An 18,559-nucleotide genomic window follows, 5' to 3' on the forward strand; every position below is an offset into this window, starting at 1 on the left:
TTCTTGTACCATAAACATGCAACAAACGAACCTTGAACCTTGAACCTTGAACAAGGTACGCTCGCATTAACCTTTTGTGCTATATAGTAAGGCGCGTAAATAAGTTCAATTTGTCTTTCCTTCAGCGTTAGTATCACGTCTGTATAAGCTAAGACTTGCACATTCCTTGTTCAGAGTAGCATAACTATTGCGCCCTCAAGCCATACCACTTGCATAAGGCGCACCATACGGAGAACGGCGTCGTAATTGTGGCCACCTGAGACGTTTCAAGCACTGAGATTTGACCCAACATACGCTTACCATTAATTTTTTTGCCACAGTGCATTCGTGCAACAAATATTCAAGGCAAACAACATAAGGTACCGCCAAGTCTTCCTCAGTGTGTTCCAATAAATGTGGAAAGATGGTATACCGTATACCGTATACGTAAAAGATTTCTGATGCTCTTTAGAAAAAAGTTCGTTGGTATGGAGCATTGCTTCATTCCAAATGTGGTATTAGCAGCTTAACGCAAGCCTGCCCCAGATAATACACCGTGACACTGTGCTGTTTTGTAAGTGTACAGAAGATGCCGTGAAGATGAATATTGTGTGATCTTTTCGAAACACGCCAGACAGTTCTTTATAAATGAGGACGAATGTTCTCGCAAATGTTTAGTTCCTAATTTTATAACAGCTATGTTTATATTTCGAGCTGTATGATTTTAGTAATGACGGAAAATGAATGTTACTTGCAAGTGGCATGACTATGATTCAGTTTCCAACGGTTTTTTGCAACAACCGTATTGGTTGCATGCGATGCATGTGCACTGTGCGTAAATTTTTGAGCATTCATAAATTTAAGAAATTTCCGTATTCATCCCAGCTAGACGCCATAGACCTGGACTCTTTTGATCGGGAATGCCGCTACTGAGGCGAGACCTCCAAGTTATATCATTTGTTTTGATGAGATTCACTGGTCACTGACCATGGTCAAACAAAAACAAAAATGACGTTTCGGGAGCGCTACGGCTCCCTTGTTCACAATCTTGTGAACAAGGGAGCCGTAGCGCTCCCGAAACGTCATTTTTGGTTTTGTTTGACCATGGTCAGTGACCAGTGAATCTCATCAAGCCATGATTCCTGACCAGACGGTATGCCGTCGAAGCCTTGACTACTTATATCATTTGTTCTGGGTCGGTCGGGTCAATCGCCAATTATAATGGGACACAACTTTAAAAAGTAGCAGTTGCTAACACTAAGCCAAGGTCCGCGGTGTCCTCTATTACTCCGCTGGCTAAGCGAAACGGTAAACGAAATCAGCTTTTTAATGATTGAGAGTATTAAACAAGAGCCATGTATCAAAATTCTAGAGCTTATGTTTTTATCTTGTGATTAGCTTCTTTTTCAGGTAGCCAAAAAAATGTTTCAACCACAGACTACTTTTTCGACGCGGAGGAATTCTGTGCGGCGGTTTTAAATGTGAGCGGAGCTTCAATGCCGACTTAAGTTTTATCCGACCAGCGTGTATTTTCCAGCCGACGACCAAGTGATGGTAGGCGGCTGTGACCAGCTCGCAGGCCTAAGACCAAGTCCTGCTGTTGGACGGAGCAAGCGTGGCAGCATCAGCCAACAAACTCCCAGAGTGGGGACCCCTACTACGTCAATTCCTTCCAAAAAGAGTGAATAAAACAATTCTACCGTCATCCCTTTCAGTATTCTTATTGAAGTAAGTAGGGCTGAAAAGGATTTGGAACAGATATACAGAATAATGGAAAGGCAACAAGGTGAACTAGGCGGTGCTAGACATGTTACCGTACACGTAGGCAGGCGAATGACAGGAGCGGGGAAAAAAGAGGAATAGAAACGTGCAGTGCGTTAGGGAACGGGCCGGCGGAAGTCATTACCCCTTGACAGGACTGAATACACAGGATGAAAGTATCTACAACTTTTTTTTTTTACTCGGCTGCTAGGCATTTTTCTTCCTTCTAATGTTCACAATCTGCCGTACAAGTAAATAGAGCTGTCTGCTTTCCTCTTTTGTTTTAGTCTGGAAAGAAAACAGAAATACCAGTTCATTTCAAAAAATTGTTTTCTTGCTTTTCTGTGAGCCGTAGAACGACTTATTATCCTTCAATTTAACTCAGAGCATAAAAGGTCAGGAAAATGGCCGCAAGTGGTTCTTTACGCGTAAGAATATTTTCGTATCACTGCTGCTTCTAATCCTAACCCTACTTTCAAACATTTAACTCCAGGTTCAGAACACAGAGCCTAGAACATGCAGCACAGATTGCCCCAATCAAACCTTTTTCGTGGACGACTGATATATGCCTAAAATGAGAATACAAAAAAGGGCCTGTTTTAGCCTTATACGTTTATGCGAAATAATGATTATAACGTTGAATTTCTCCAAATGTAATGTAGTCCAGCTCACATAAAAACGTCCTGTTCCGTATTCTTCCGTATTCTCTCCGTATTTTTTCGATAGCGAAAATATATCACCTTGTAACGTTTCAAATACTTAAAGTCTCTGCATAAAAGCAACCTTTCCTGGAATGACTGCGCTGAGTACATATCAGCTAAGGCAGGCTGTGTTCATAACTTCTTAAAACAAAATTTGAGCAATCATCTGTTAAATTCACACAGTTTCTTTACATTTAAACGTTCAGACTGCCTTAGAATGCGCACGCTCCGTTCGAGCCTGGAACAAAACAGGTTTGGTTTCGTTTATGGTTGGTTTACCGTCCCAGAGCCACTCAGGCTATGGGGACGCCGTAGTGAAGGGGTCCAGAAATTTCGACCACCTGGTGTTCGCTAACGCGCACTGCCATGGAATAAAACATGTATCGCCGAATTAAGCGCATTGAAGTGTATGCAGCGTGACTCGCCTCCTCAAACTATAAATTCATCCGAAGTTCCTGCGACATATGAATAAACAGGGATTCAAAAGGAAAAAAACAATGGCTGAGGCTTAGCTAAGGTTAAGCCTAGTCAGATGCGAAGCATATTGATGGCTAGGCTTGGTAATACATGGCTTTCCTTGGTTGACGTTCATCCCGCTCTTCATCGGTCTCTGTGGCACGCTGAAGCTTTCGCTTCTCGTTCAAATCAGCCCTGCTTCTAGGCGGCATCCCAACACCTGGCCACCTCGGAAGTGCCCGGAGAGCGAGGCAAGCTCAGCTTTATACCGCTGCTGTAGCGTCACGTGGTCAGCTGCAGCGCCTCTGATGTGGAGCCTCCACCGCCGCGGCCGACCGCGCGAGCCGGCAGCCCATCTCTCCTCTGCTGTGACGTCATGTTGTCACGTGGTGTCACGTGGTCACGCTAAAGGTCAATGGTAGCTCCACCGCCGCGCTCGACGGGCTGTAGTGTAGCTCTAGTAATATGCTTCGCATAAAATATTTACACCGGCCCCATTATGTCTCTTCTGGTATTGATCATTGCTTTAAGATTTTGGAATACCGTACCAGAACAAATATGTATGAAAATTCATTTTTTGTGCGTTCTATTAGTGAATCTTTCAGGCCCGCAAGTGTGCCGTATGAATGAAGGTGTGTTTTTTTCATCATTGTAACCCCCCTGCTTAGCGCCTTCGGGCTAAGCGGGGTTAAAATTGAATAAATAAAGAAAAGAAGACTGAAAAAACATACACCTTTAAATACTAAACATCCCAGAAAAGTGCTGTGGAATCGTCATAATTAGCCGTTTCTGTTCACAGTAACCATCCACGATTATAACAATATACCGCTAGATAATGTTTCCGGATTACAATTCTTCCTTCCAAATGGTCTTGCAAATGTTTTTCTTTCCTCTGTGCTTTGTCTACATGTTAAGGCCACTGCACTGCTTCTATCCACTTTCTTGTAAGCGTACTGCGCTGAAAGTGCTTTTGTAGTGTTTTTTCAACATTTGTAGTGAATGTATTGTGAATGTTATTATTTTTATGATTTCCACTCCTAACGATAGTTTTCGTGTTTGCATGTAGGGCATATATTTTGTTTCTATGTTTTTACGGGATACGGGTACCAGCGAAGACAAATCACTCTTCGGTGCGGTGATCGAAACATGCAGCTAAACAAAAAAAAAAGGCCGCCATCCCCTGGAAGACGTTGAAGTAACGTGCGTTAGCTGCCACAGATGGCGCTGTGGTCTCAGGGCGGTAGCAGACCCCACGAAATCTCCAAACATGGTGAGTAAGAGCTAACGCTCTTAAAATGTTTCCTTTCGCTTGAGTAAAATTTCGTCTCCATCTAAATTCGACTCGCGGCCCCGCTGGTCGAATTCCGATGAAGGCGAAAATGTAGACGCCCGAGTAATGTGCGATGTAAGTGCATGTTAAAGAGTCCCAATTGATAGAAATTTCTGGAGTGCTTCAGTGCGGCGTCGCTCATATCCTGAGTCACTTTGGATCGTTGAACCCCCATAAACCTATATATCTCTGATATTTATTAATCAGTTGCCAAGAAAGTCCTTTTGAGATATATATATATAGCGAAGTATACGCTTTGTTAAAGGAAACATATTTATTCAACTCGACGTTTCGATCGGAAGACCGATCTTCTTCAGGAGTGATTTTACATTGCTAATGCATCCCCTTTTATAGGGGCGGGCACAGAACAGGTAAGTGGGAAACACAAAGCACATAGCAGAAAAATACGCATAAAAAAATACCCATACACAATTATTACAGGCAGTGCGACCCCCACACACACACACACACCAAAAAAAAGAGAGACTGTGAGGAACAGGTACTCAGTCAGAAAATACAAGGTCCAGATGCGGCCTCTGCTTTGTTAAGCACCACAGGCTTGCTTATTGACAGTCGTGTCCAGCTGGGAGGTGCTCGACAGGTGCGTGGCCGTGCAACAACTTTCGTAGAAAAATGCGAAAACTTGTTCCTTCTCCTGGCCGCGATAGCAAAAAAAAATATAAAATATGACCCTCCAACAGAGAGAGCAGACAACAACAAAAAAAAATGAAAAGAGCAAGGAAGAAACCTCGGAAAAAAAAGTGAAATAGGTAAAAGAAAACCTTTAAAGTAGTGCTTTTTCTTCGCACCCAGCAATAGTGCACCCACCCCTGGTTGAGGGGAAGTATTGGAAGGAATGTAAAAATATATATATATAAAAAATATAAAAAATGTGAGCTTACTTATTAAAATTAAAAACGAAAAAAAAAATAAATAAAATAGAAATTGTGTGGCATTCGCGTGACCACAAGGGGTGAGCACACCCGGGGGGGGGGGGGGGACGACTCAGGTGTGGCACAGGTGTGGCATGCAGAAAGGGGTATGACCTCAGACGACTTAGTCAGTGCTGCTTTGTTTAATTTCGTAGGCCCCTGACCTTGGAAGAGAGGTGAGGGTGCCGTAAGTTTAATAAATGCCATTTTGCACTGTGTTAAATTTAAAAATAAAATATAATAATAATAATAATAATAATAATAATAATACTTTATTGCGTCAAATATTTAAAAAAATGTACAGAGATCCGGCCTGCCAAAGCCTCATAGGGCTTGAGCGGCAGAGCCCGACAGGCAGCGGAACCGAGCAGACATACACACAGGCAAAAAAAAACATTCAAAATAACGGACATCAAATTAGTATGACGGTGAGAACAAAATAGACACAAGACTCATGTTACATGAAGGAAAAAAAATCCTCATCAGATTAAATCGCAAGGAAGAAAAACCAAAGTGGCATGACAATACCTCAGATCAGTGCAATAAATACAGCAGTAACCAATGAAATCACAAGATTTACTTGACAGGTGGTAAAGCACATGCATGATGTCGTAAACCCTCTAATTAATGTATCGCAGCATCTTTTTTATTTTGTTTTTAGTTTTTGCCCACGAACACTTGGAGGTAACCTGTTAAAGTGAAAGGGAACGTAATAATCTCTTACACGCCTTCCATATCTTGTAGACCGTCGGGGAATACAAAAAGGTTCCTTCGGTCGAAGAGACCGTGTGGGAACATACGGAATCTTATAGTCACTAAGCCAAAAATGTTTCAGGACGATCGTGATTCTCGTATGATTCTCGTTGCTCGCGCTCACGAGTGTTTTTGAAGCCACTCTGTAGTATTGTTACTTTAAGTTTCTCAAACTCGTGACTTTTCTCGCGGAGGTGTTTCGAAAGAGGGAGGTTGGGGAGGGATTGGGTATGTGAGCGGTGGTTATTAAATCTGAAACGGAAGGAATTGTCTGTTTCGCCTATGTATTGCATTCGACAGTCGCCACACTCGAGCATGTAAACCACGTTGCTGGAATCGCAATTCAGGTCTTCCCGGATAGAATGCTTGAAATTTGAATGGGTGCTTTTAGCCAGTGCCGTGGTTTCCATGTGTTTGCAGACTTGACATCGGCTTTTTTTTGCATGGTGTGCAACCTACAGCTCTCGGTTTATTGACTGTCGAATGGACAACATGGTTTTCCAGATTTTTTGGTCTCCTATATGTTACTTGGGGGACCGTTGTGAAAATATTTGAAAGACGGCCACTCTGTTCTATGATATTAAAGTGTTTTTTTAGGATGTTGTTAATATTCGGGAGATTATTTGTGAAGGTTAGTATGAGATTACAGCGCTGTGATGATGGCTGAGATTCCTTAATGACATGATTAATATTAGTTGCTTCTGCCTTTTTAATGACATCGTTGATTATAGAAGACGGGTAATGTTGTTTTTCTAGAGTGTCCCGCATGCGATTAGCATTTTCGTGAAAATCTTCCGATCGTGAGCAAATTCGTTTGAATGTGATGGCCTGTGAGTATAGGATTGAAGTTTTGCAGTGGCGTGGGTGGCAGCTGTTGAAATGAAGATACTGCTGTCTGTCTGTGGGTTTTTTATAGACACTAGTGATTAATGTACTTCCTTCTACTCGAACCAGAACATCCAGGAATTTAATTTTATTGGCTGAGTAGGTGTGTGTGAAAGAGATATTGGGATGGATTTTGTTGAATGCGGCGATAAAATGGATGAGTTCGTCCTCGGTTTCTGCCCAAACTATGAATATGTCATCCAGAAAGCGTTTGTAAAAAGCTGGTTTTGTTGGATATGAGGACAGAAAGTCTGATTCAGTTTTGTTCACAAATATGTTGGCGTAATTTGGAGCCATTTTTGTGCCCATAGCTGTACCGCTAGTTTGAAGATAATATCAGTTGTTGAACTCAAAGGTGTTAAGTTTAAGGACCAAATTTGCAAGTGTCTCGACGGCAGTTGGACTAGGGGTGTCTAAAATTTTGTATTCTTTATATGATCCAACCATTGCCTGAATTCCGTCGTCATGTGGGATGTTAGTGTAAAGTGATACCACATCCAGGGTAACTAGGAAAGCGCCTTGAGGGAAGGTGACATTCGATAATTCTTTCAGGAAGTGATTAGTGTCGCGTATGTAAGATGGATGTTTCGGAGTTATATGTTTGATGAGCGAATCGATATACTCTAAGACCGGTTCTGTTATTGTGCCAATACCAGAAACAATCGGTCTCCCTGGATGATTCTGTTTGTGTATTTTCGGAAGCATGTAGAAGCGCGCCCCGCGGAGGAATTTCTTGGCGTGAGCGCCTTACCTACTCGCGGTGGTAATTCACCTTCATCTGTTAGTTTTTTCATATAGTTTGCTCTACGATGTTTTTTTATAGTTTGCTCGTAGAGCAAACTATAAAAAAACTAACAGATGAAGGTGAATTACCACCGCGAGTAGGTGAAGCGCTCACGCCAAGAAATTCCTTCGCGGGGCGCTTCTACATGCTTCCGAAAATACACAAACAGAATCATCCAGGGAGACCGATTGTTTCTGGTATTGGCACAATAACAGAACCGATCTCAGAGTATATCGATTCGCTCATCAAACATATACCTCCGAAACATCCATCTTACATACGCGACACTAATCACTTCCTGAAAGAATTATCGAATGTCACCTTCCCTCAAGGCGCTTTCCTAGTTACCCTGGATGTGGTATCACTTTACACTAACATCCCACATGACGACGGAATTCAGGCAATGGTTGGATCATATAAAGAATACAAAATTCTAGACACCCCTAGTCCAATTGCCGTCGAGACACTTGCAAATTTGGTCCTTAAACTTAACACCTTTGAGCTCAACAACTCATATTATCTTCAAACTAGCTTTACAGGTATGGGACAAAAATGGCTCCAAATTACGCCAACATATTTATGAACAAAATTGAATCAGACTTTCTGTCCTCATATCCAACAAAACCAGCTTTTTACAAACGCTTTCTGGATGACATATTCATAGTTTGGACAGAAACCGAGGACGAACTCATCCATTTTATCGCCGCATTCAACAAAATCCATCCCAATATCTCTTTCACACACACCTACTCAACCAATAATATTAACTTCCTGGATGTTCTGGTTCGAGTAGAAGGAAGTACATTAATCACTAGTGTCTATAAAAAACCCACAGACAGACAACAGTATCTTCATTTCAACAGCTGCCACCCACGCCACTGCAAAACTTCAATTCCGTACTCAAAGGCCATCAGATTCAATCGAATTTGCTCACGATCGGAAGATTTTCACGAAAATGCTAATCGCATGCGGAACACTCTAGAAAAACAACATTACCCGTCTTCTATAATCAACGATGTCATTAAAAAGGCAGAAGCAACTAATATTAATCATGTCATTAAGGAATCTCAGCCATCATCACAGCGCTGTAATCTCATACTAACCTTCACAAATAATCTCTCGAATATAAACAACATCCTAAAAAAACACTTTAATATCATAGAACAGAGTGACCGTCTTTCAAATATTTTCACAACGGTCCCCCAAGTAACATATAGGAGACCAAAAAATCTGCAAAACTATGTTGTCCATTCGACAGTCAATAAACCGAGACCTGTAGGTTGCACACCATGCAAAAAAAGCCGATGTCAAGTCTGGAAACACATGGAAACCACGGCACTGGCTAAAAGCACCCATTCAAATTTCAAGCATTCTATCCGGGAAGACCTGAATTGCGATTCCAGCAACGTGGTTTACATGCTCGAGTGTGGCGACTGTCGAATGCAATACATAGGCGAAACAGACAATTCCTTCCGTTTCAGATTTAATAACCACCGCTCACATACCCAATCCCTCCCCAACCTCCCTCTTTCGAAACACCTCCGCGAGAAAACTCACGAGTTTGAGAAACTTAAAGTAACAATACTACAGAGTGGCTTCAAAAACACTCGTGAGCGCGAGCAACGAGAATCATATTTTATTTTTAAATTTAACACAGTGCAAAATGGCATTAATGAAACTTACGGCACCCTCACCTCTCTTCCGAGGTCAGGGGCCTACGAAATTAAACAAAGCAGCACTGACTAAGTCGTCTGAGGTCATACCCCTTTCTGCATGCCACACCTGTGCCACACCTGAGTCGTCCCCCCCCGCCCCGGGTGTGCTCACCCCTTGTGGTCACGCGAATGCCAGACAATTTCTTTTTTATTTATTTTTTTTTTTCGTTTTTAATTTTATAAGTAAGCTCACATTTTTTTATATTTTTTATATATATTTTTTTTACATTCCTTCCAATACTTCCCCTCAGCCAGGGGTGGGTGCACTATTGCTGGCTGCGAAGAAAAAGCACTACTTTAAAGGTTTTCTTTTACCTATTTAACTTTTTTTTCGAGGTTTCTTCCTTGCTCTTTTCATTTTTTTTTTGTCTGCTCTCTCTGTTGGAGGGTCATATTTTATATTTTTTTTTTGCTATCGCGGCCAGGAGAAGGAACAAGTTTTCGCATTTTTCTAGGAAAGTTGTTGCACGGCCACGCACCTGTCGAGCACCTCCCAGCTGGACACGACTGTCAATAAGCAAGCCTGTGGTGCTTAACAAAGCAGAGGCCGCATCTGGACGCTGTATTTTCTGACTGAGTACCTGTTCCTCGCACTCTCTCTTTTTTTTTTTGGTGTGTGTGTGTGTGGGTCGCACTGCCTGTAGTAATTTTTTATGCGTATTTTTTTATGCGTATTTCTCTGCTATGTGCTTTGTGTTTCCCACTTACCTGTTCTGTGCCCGCCCCTATAAAAGGGGATGCATTAACAATGTAAAATCACTCCTGAAGAAGATCGGTCTTCCGATCGAAACGTCGAGTTGAATAAATATGTTTCCGTTAACGAAGCGTATACTTCGCTATATATTCTTATAAGCAGTCTAGTACTTCACGCTTTCGCAACCTATATATATATATATATATATATATATATATATATATATATATATATATATGACTCCACGTTTCTTTCGGAGGAACGATCTTTTTGAAGAGCGGTTTCTCTTTGACGATGTTTCCCCTTTTATAAGGGTTGGGCACAGAACTGGTGAGCGAGGAACAGAAATAAGTGGATGGAAGAAAAAATATACAACTAAAAATCAAAACATAATCATGAAGAGAAACGCTTATTTCATTGTTTTTTATTTGTACATTTTTTTTCTTCATTCCACTTATTTCTGTTTCTCGCTCACTTATTCTGTGCCGAATCCCTATAAAAGGGAAAACATCAGCAAAGACAAACGACTCCTGAAAAAGATTGGTCTTCCGATCGAAACCTCGAGTCAAATAAATACGGTTCGTTTAACGAAGCGTATACTTCGGTATATACTTCTATAAGCAGTCAAGTAACTCATGCTCTCGCAATATATACATATATGCGCTAGCATGTGCAAACATAAAAAAAATTGGCCGAGATCTTGTTCGCACAAGCCTGAGGTGATCAGGAAGTCATATCGGTTATTTTCGTAACGACGTTAAAGTTCAGTAACGACACGAATGACAAGGCGAAATGCGCTCCGGATTCAGTTTTTGGGAGTTGCGCCTGCAAGTCTGACAACGTAGAAACAATGCTTCAATCGAAAATTTTCTGCACACTTTTCGCTACGTCGATGCAATTAAGTTGGCTGCTTTTATAAGTAGAACACTGTCGTGAAGCTCAAGCCCGTATACTTTTGAACAAGAAGGAGCCCAACCAGGAGGGTATTTTATTCTTATTAAAAAATAAAATTGTTGCTACTACCACCACTCACTCCACTGTTGGCGCTGCGCACTTAGTGTAGAAGTCATATTCCAGATAGCCCCCCCCCCCCCCCCCCCCCCCCAGCCTATTCAGGTGCAGCGACAAATCTTTTTCACTGCCTGAAGCAATGAATGAATGCGGTGCTTTGGTTTGCCTTCGAGAAATAAAATGCTTTATTACTTGTTTCAGCAAAATTTTTCTAGGCCTTAACAGCTTGGACCACAATGAGCACAGCTACCGCTGCTCAGAGCGCACGCCTTTGAGAAATGTCATTCAGCCGGCTCATTTTACTCGGCCTAGCTAAGGCAGCGGGGCCGCAGCCGCATCTCTAGACTACTGCTCTTTCGACATCTTAATGTTATAATCACTACTTCCAGTGCAACTTTGCAGGCGGTAATGTTCGATTTGTTTTATGTTCCTACGCCGCAGCTCAGAATTTCCAGGCGCGAAAGCTGAAGCAATGGCAACACGGTGCCAAGAGAGCAAGCCGCCGCGAGACGTGTGACGCCACGTACGCCTCGTGACAGCGCGGGCGGCAACAGGCATGAAATAAAGACCGCAGTTTTAGAGAATCGCACCTCCTGAATCCAATTTGATCGATGTCATAGCAAGTCGCTGTTTAATGCCGTATCACTTTAAAAAATTTGACCAGTGCCGGGCAGGCTACCAGAGGTAACGATAGTTTCGTCCAAAGTCCGAAAAATTTCATGTTGGATAGTCGCCGAGGGCGAATTATCCAGTGCATGCGAAATGCGTTTGTATTTCGGGAATAAATGTAGTCACGGTCACTACCACAATTGGCTAAGGCAGGACTACCCCGCAAAGCAATGAGAAGAGAGAACTGCTCCTCTTAAACGGAGCGAACCAAGCGAACAAACCATGAATTTAAGGAACGTTGTTTTGGCAAACGGCTGAAAACGTATATGGTAATAATTTCAACGTACTTGCCGTGAATCCTGCGTACGAGACTTGGTTTCATACCCTGGGCGTGGGCGACGGTTAAAAAGCGCGTGAAGAGGAGTTCTTGTGCCACGTACAATCTCCCTCCGGTGAGCCGGCATTGCTTAGCCAGCATATGCATGCTGACATCCTGGTCACTGATAATGACCGCTCGGCCACTGTACAGTTGTTCCATTGCAACTTGAGAGTACATTTCGGAGATGGATGCGAAACCACCATGGCGATGAACCTGGCGGGTCAGTGCTCGCAAAGATGGCCTCGTAGACGTCTGCGCCACATAAATTCAGAAAGTAGTCAAGTGCTTTCATTCCAAAGAGCAAGAATCCGTAAAAGAAGCAGAAGTTTAGCACGAGGTGCAATGGCTATGTAGAGTTGGTGCATACGTTACGATGAAGGAGAGTTTTCACACGAGAACAGTTCTAGGAGTACAATTTGGGGAATAATGATCAGCACACGATGCGCCAACGCTACGGCGAATCCTTTTAGAAAAACGCACCATTGCATTTGTGAGAATGGTCCTTGCCACTTGAACCTGCTACACAACTTTCCGAAATGTGGCTCACCCGAACGTATGCCTCGAACCCGGTGTCCTTCCATATGAGGGGCCGTATCTCTGGTCGGAAAGTAATGTCTTCCGCGGATCGGAACCGTGGTGGCTCGCTCTTGATGGCCATACTAGCTTTAAGCTGGCCAGCGAATCCGTTGGTGAGGACCAGCACCGTGAGCCACCACAATGAGAAGAGCAGCCTGCCAGCGTGGCTCTTCGTCGGTGCAGTGTGGCCTGCAGGGAAAAAGATGAAATCCGGTGAAGTGGCTTCGAATTAAAGATTTGGCAAAAATATTCGGCATGTTCAATCAGTCATTGAACGAAACCATTAGTCAAATGAATGAATAAATTACGTGAAGGAAGCCTATCAAAACCGGGCCTTTAAAGAAACACGTCCAAGGAGCATTTCATCATGTCACAGTAATTATTTAAATTGCCGAGTGTAAATTAGAGGACGAGGGTTGACGTAAAGCCTCTTAGAGGTTTCTAAATATGAAAAAGGTACCTAAAGCTTCATAGTAACTCCGAGAAAATCCACATTCTAAAGGTTTGTGTACTGTGCAATGTCAGAGCACTTTAAAGAACTCCAGGTGGTCGAAATATCTGGAGCCCTTCACTACGCTGTACCTCATAGCCTGAGTGGTCTTGGGAAGTTAAAATCCCATAAAACCAAAGCTTACGTACCTTCGTAGGAGAAAGAGCGGAGAATGTCCCATGTATTATCGTACACTTCCAGAGCAAAAGAGTTCCCGTTGCGACTCCTCCGCTTTTCGATAAACGCCAGAGCCACAGAAACCAGTGGAATGCAGGCGACAAGGGCTATCCACACCTGAACGAGACAGCACGACAGTGAAGCGTGATCATTTAACTGTCGACCGAATTATTATTGAACTCCGAGTGTGGACACCGATCATTGAGGCCTTCGCGCTCACTAACGTCTCTCCTTGGTGCTTTTTTTTTTGTTGCGATGAAGCTCTAGAGTGTACTGCCTACTCACGTTCTACATAGTATCAGTAGGACAGCCTTCCAAACAAGCCAACCAATGTTTTAATCAGAGCTAACCTGTTGCTCCTTCTGTGCCGTGTTGTTGTATTCGTGTCTATTTTTTTTTACTTTCTGTGTCACTAGCTCTAGAGTAACAGTATTTTAATGTTTTGTTTTAGTACTCGAACTTCAAATATTTTTCGCTATAACGCTTCACGTTTGATGTTTTCGAGGTATCAGTGTTTTGAGCCAATTATTTCTATTTCCTCCAAGTCACGACTCTCAAACGAGGGTTAAAATTATGATTAAATAAATAAGTAAATAAGAAAGGTGGCTTTTAGACAGCTTTATCGCAACTTGAATTTCGGCAGAAGAATTTGACGTGAAATGTGCAGGCCGCATCTCTGCGCCAAGTTGCACGAAGGACTTTATGGTTTTTCTGAAATGGTATATTCGGCGCAGAGTGCTGCTTTGTTTCAATCGAGTTCCGCAGTATTAAACGCTTCGTATGATTGAATATGGAAACATTTTTATTTTTTTGCGTGACGCCAAAATAAATAAAGAACGTAGACTTCACTTTGATTCATTCTACTATCTTGCGAGGTCCAAAGTCCATTTTATGCGACCATAGGGGTTAAACTCTTACTGAGTTCTGATCCTGAGACCCCGGTTACCCTTTTTCACCTGCAGTGGGCGGTAAAGAGACTGCATAGAGGATGTATGTAGTCAAAGCCAGTCTTAAGTCTTCACTAAAGCGTCCATGTGTGGCATCCATGAGCACAAATGCATTTTAATGGGTTAGCGTTACAAGACACCTTGCGAGCATCCCCTGGTGTCACGGCATGTAAAGTTCTGCATACAGAAGGCAACTGCACCGGCTGCCAGGGATAAAGTGAAGAGGAGAAAATTCTCTACTCCGTTTTAGGGGAAATGACGTAGAATCTGGAAGATTGTTGCCCTAGGAAACGGAATTTGAAAGCGCAGGTTTCTTTACAAAGCCATGCTCCGTGGGGAGCCGAGCCCAGGAACTGGCGAAAGCTTGTATCCATCTAAAAAGAAAATTGCTAGGCAGCGGGCCGGCTGCGGGGATCCAACCCACTAACTCCTGAAGCCGAGGCGAGTGGTCTGCCTCGAGGCCACAGCAGCATTCGGACGTACACGCACTTCTCCCAGAAACTTCCCAGCTACAAAAATTGCTACATAGTTCACAAAGGCGTCTAATGCTAACGCACTGTCAGTTGCTTATGCAGTTAAGTGCCCCTTACATTTCTAAAAAAAATCTCACTTCACATCACACATTAAAGATATGATTACATGAAGGGCGTGGCTATGGCCGTGAGCGTCGTGGTCTACTAACGCGGTTTGCTTTCACCTATCGGCCTTGCTTCCTGGTTAATTAACGCAGAACGTCTTATTTCTGAAGTGACTTGGTGGGAAATCCGGATGCTCATTATAGACTTGGTTATACCTTAAGCGCGGAGTTTGCTGTGATGAAAACAATTTATTATTTAAGATCTCCTACCTCAGGGGCATAAAATGTGGTGTGGTCAGCGTGTGTGGATATCAACTAATTGCGGAAACGCCCTGCACTAAACCAAAGCTTTCATAATTTTTTACACTTTTGACGCCTGTAAATTATATTTACGTGCACAAATATCCTAATCTCGGTCTGTTTGAAACAATTATGAAAAACTTCAAGAGGCACCGTGTTACTGTAAACAATGCTTTTTAATTTGATCATTGCGGTTGACGCAAACGGGGATATTTTGAAGAATAGTGGTTCGCACTGTGGAGTTCAAGAATGATTTTTTCCATTATCTTAATGACGTATGCTTCATTCAGTAAGCCTTCTTCGCGCATTTCATCTCTCTCGTTTTTTATACGTGATCACTTATGCCAATTTTTTATTTAATTAAATACTTTGCTTTGTGCACTATCGCTGCTTCAAGTAACCTCTTAAAAACGCTGCCTTGTAGGCTTCGGTCCCAATCTGCGAAATATTTTCGCAATAAGACATAAAGAAATATACATGATTATGTTTTAATGCAACTGAACGTACTACGCACCGCGAATGGCAAGATAGGATTTCTCAACAAAACATGTGCACACATATTGCAACACTTCCACATCTGTGTTCCATTCCCTTTAGCAGGTTTTTACGCTTTCTCAGTGGCACGGCGTGTTACGTACCTCCCAGTCGAAGACAAAGAAGTAGCTGAATGCGTTGACGGAAGATTCTCCAGCGACGGCGATGAGTGCACATTGGCTGGTGTACATCACGGGCGTGTAAGTAACCACTTTGGCCCGGTCGTAGCGCATGATCACTGGGGCGGCAGCCAGATCTGCTGCCTGCTCATTGCAGGCGAAAAATATCAGACAGAAAAGATGATGTTTTTTCTTACTTTCTGGTGCTGAAAAAAATTTTTCAATTGATATTATTAATCATCAACCGCTCTGTAGGGTGTAGTTCACTATATTTTCTTTAAATATCTCTGTATATTCATTCCAGAGCTGTCTCATGGTTCTAAAGTCAATTGCTAAGATGTCTGTATATTTTAAAGCTTGGTAAGCTCGAAGAAGGTTTGATTACGATGATGTCTAGTAGAGCGACTTGTATGCCAGGGCTGGTTTTTTGGCGGTCATTACTTATTCTCGGCGAAGTTTCAATGTGCAGTTCACATAGCCATGCCTACAGTAAAGCAGATTCCTATCGCTTTCTATAGTTTTGCTGATGGAATCTCATTGAACCAGTACTGCTTCGCAGAGGACTGAGCTATCATATCCATCATAGTTGCACAGCAGGACGCGACACAAGGGTACTCACCCCGGTTTGCAGGAGCCCTATGATGCCATTGTAGGAACCATTTGCCAGACGCACGCCAAATGTTCTTCGGGGGTCATACATTATGTCGTAGCTAACAAGGAAGAGGCAGAAATGCATCACGATGCATACCATGTAGCATTAAAGCAGATGCAAACACTCACGAAACAAAAAAAAAAAAAAACCCGTAAAGAGCAACAATGTTTTTCTGTACTTTTATAGTTTCTTATATGTGCCAAAAGAAAAAGCGTAGCTAGGCAAATTTTTTTCCCATGCAGATATGAGGCGGTACGAGGTAGAAACGCCACTCTCCCATAACCGTGTGCATTGAAGCTATGCTTGTGTGGTTCCTGCTTGTTTATCCGATACATGGTCTCATTAGTCAATGCAAAACATTCAGTCGAAATATAAAGCAGCCTAGGTTTTCCCGAGCAATCATTTCCTAGACGCACCATTGCCACCATCATCGGCGGCGGCCAAAAGGAAAAGAACTGGTGAAGTGGTTCTTTGTCACTCCACATCTTTCTTGAGCTGTATTATAAGCTTTTTGTTTTGAGAATTGGTTCCTCACTTACTTCATGGGAACGCGACACGCAATAAGGTCACGGATCTCGCCAGCAAATGCCTAGAGTAAGTGTCAACATAACGAGGAGGAATTTTCGCGTTGGCTATATCATCCGGGTCATCACGAACATGGCCAACGGGAGGAATCGACCTATCACCGAGGTCTCCGGGAGGCACAGGTAGACAGCGCAGATTACGCCGGATGGCCTGAACGAACTTTTCTGGTGTCACCGGTGTTCTGCATTCCGGGTCAAAAGCGAGCAACTGTCGCCATGGTACGGAAAGCCCGTGCTCATCGACTAGTAGACTTGAGCGTGTAGCTTTCTCATAAAGAAAGTCTCGAACGGCAGGTCCACAACAATTAGGTTATATTAGAAGTTAGAAAAGTTGCTAGGAGGCAAAGCGAAATATTGCCCGTTTCAAACGCCGTGGTCGAACAGAGCGCTCTGTTTCAAGCGCGGCGCGCGAGGACGAGGCCACACCGCGTAACCACGTTTTTTCGCCGCGGCCGATGAAGGCGGAGAAGGGGCTGGTGCAAAATTTATTCTATATAATTTTCAGGTTGTTTGATGACAATTAAGCTGATCATATCAGTCGCACAAGTGCCGAAGCTGCAAGCGGAGCATGAAATTTTTGTGCTCAGAGCCCTTGCGAGTGTACACTAATATTCCTTGATATTGCTTATTGCTGAGCCAATGTTGCGCCCGGCAGTAATAGAAGGAAACGCGACGACACCTGAAAGGAACGAAGTCGGCGAGCGCTTGCAGTATGAGTCCGAACATGCCAGCTACGTAGAGCTTCCCATCTCTATAGCCTTCCTTGACAAATGGCGGGGCCTGAAAAAAAATGATAATGCGAAAGCTCAGATATGGGAAACCGCAAGGCCGCGTGGAGCGTTGTGCAATGCGAGTGGTTATATTGTTGTATGCACTGGATAAAATTCCAGGCCCTCAACTGCCACCGTGTGCAGCGTTTATTGATTTTATAACAAATCAAATGGTGTACTTTCAGAACTCGCAGTGTCTTCGCACACCATGACGCGTATTTGCAGTTACCAGTGGAGGAACACCTACGAGTGCAGATGCCATAAACAACTGGTTCCGTCATTTCAAATAATAAAAGAAAATCTCACGCGACTCGCTTTCGTTCCTAAAATGGATTACGATGACTATGTTTTGCTAAGATGCGCACAAGTTATGGTACACGATAACTAACTGACCAGATTACAGACCTCCTTAATCGCGCTGCTACAATATAGCTATTATAATTTAAAATAATCGCGTAGGAATTTTTCAGAAGGGCAATCATATTTATGTATCGACTCTCGACGAATCACCATGTACTCTGCAAAGTGGTTGTAATTAAGTTCTTTTATTACATACTATGTCACTATGAGGGACATGTCCTGTATATACCGAGTATGTGTCTAGGTATAACTGTATGTACACTCGTGACTTCGCTTTTCCCAACGTCTGTGTGATGTTTCACAAGTTATAACAAATTCACACTTATCTAGACATGCGACTGGCTTTCGATAACATCGCTTACAACTGTTTTTTTCGTCAAAATCAAGAATAAACTTTAAAAGTTGTGCAGAGGCAAAAAAAGCTGCATATGCTGTTCGCAAGCCTACACAAGTATTGAACATTGTCAAACAGCTTGTTCTTGAT

At 42.8% G+C, this 18,559-nt stretch overlaps 1 protein-coding gene across 1 annotated transcript in view; it reads right to left on the reverse strand.

Moving 5' to 3' along the window:
* Nucleotides 1–16,409, reverse strand: part of LOC149360178 (glutamate receptor ionotropic, delta-1-like) — a 17,643-nt gene extending 1,234 nt beyond the window's left edge. The window contains exons 1-5 of the mRNA XM_089567795.1: nucleotides 16,329–16,409; nucleotides 15,695–15,853; nucleotides 13,205–13,349; nucleotides 12,537–12,754; nucleotides 11,958–12,241 (exon numbers count right to left, since the gene is read on the reverse strand). Coding sequence (XP_089423921.1) covers nucleotides 11,958–12,241; nucleotides 12,537–12,754; nucleotides 13,205–13,349; nucleotides 15,695–15,853; nucleotides 16,329–16,409 — 887 coding nt within the window. The remainder of the gene's footprint in view (nucleotides 1–11,957; nucleotides 12,242–12,536; nucleotides 12,755–13,204; nucleotides 13,350–15,694; nucleotides 15,854–16,328) is intronic.
* Nucleotides 16,410–18,559: the final 2,150 nt, after the last annotated feature.

This window comes from Amblyomma mixtum, chromosome 2 (genome assembly GCF_055824585.1).
Source record: "Amblyomma mixtum isolate Tamu chromosome 2, ASM5582458v1, whole genome shotgun sequence".
Classification (NCBI taxonomy): domain Eukaryota; kingdom Metazoa; phylum Arthropoda; class Arachnida; order Ixodida; family Ixodidae; genus Amblyomma; species Amblyomma mixtum.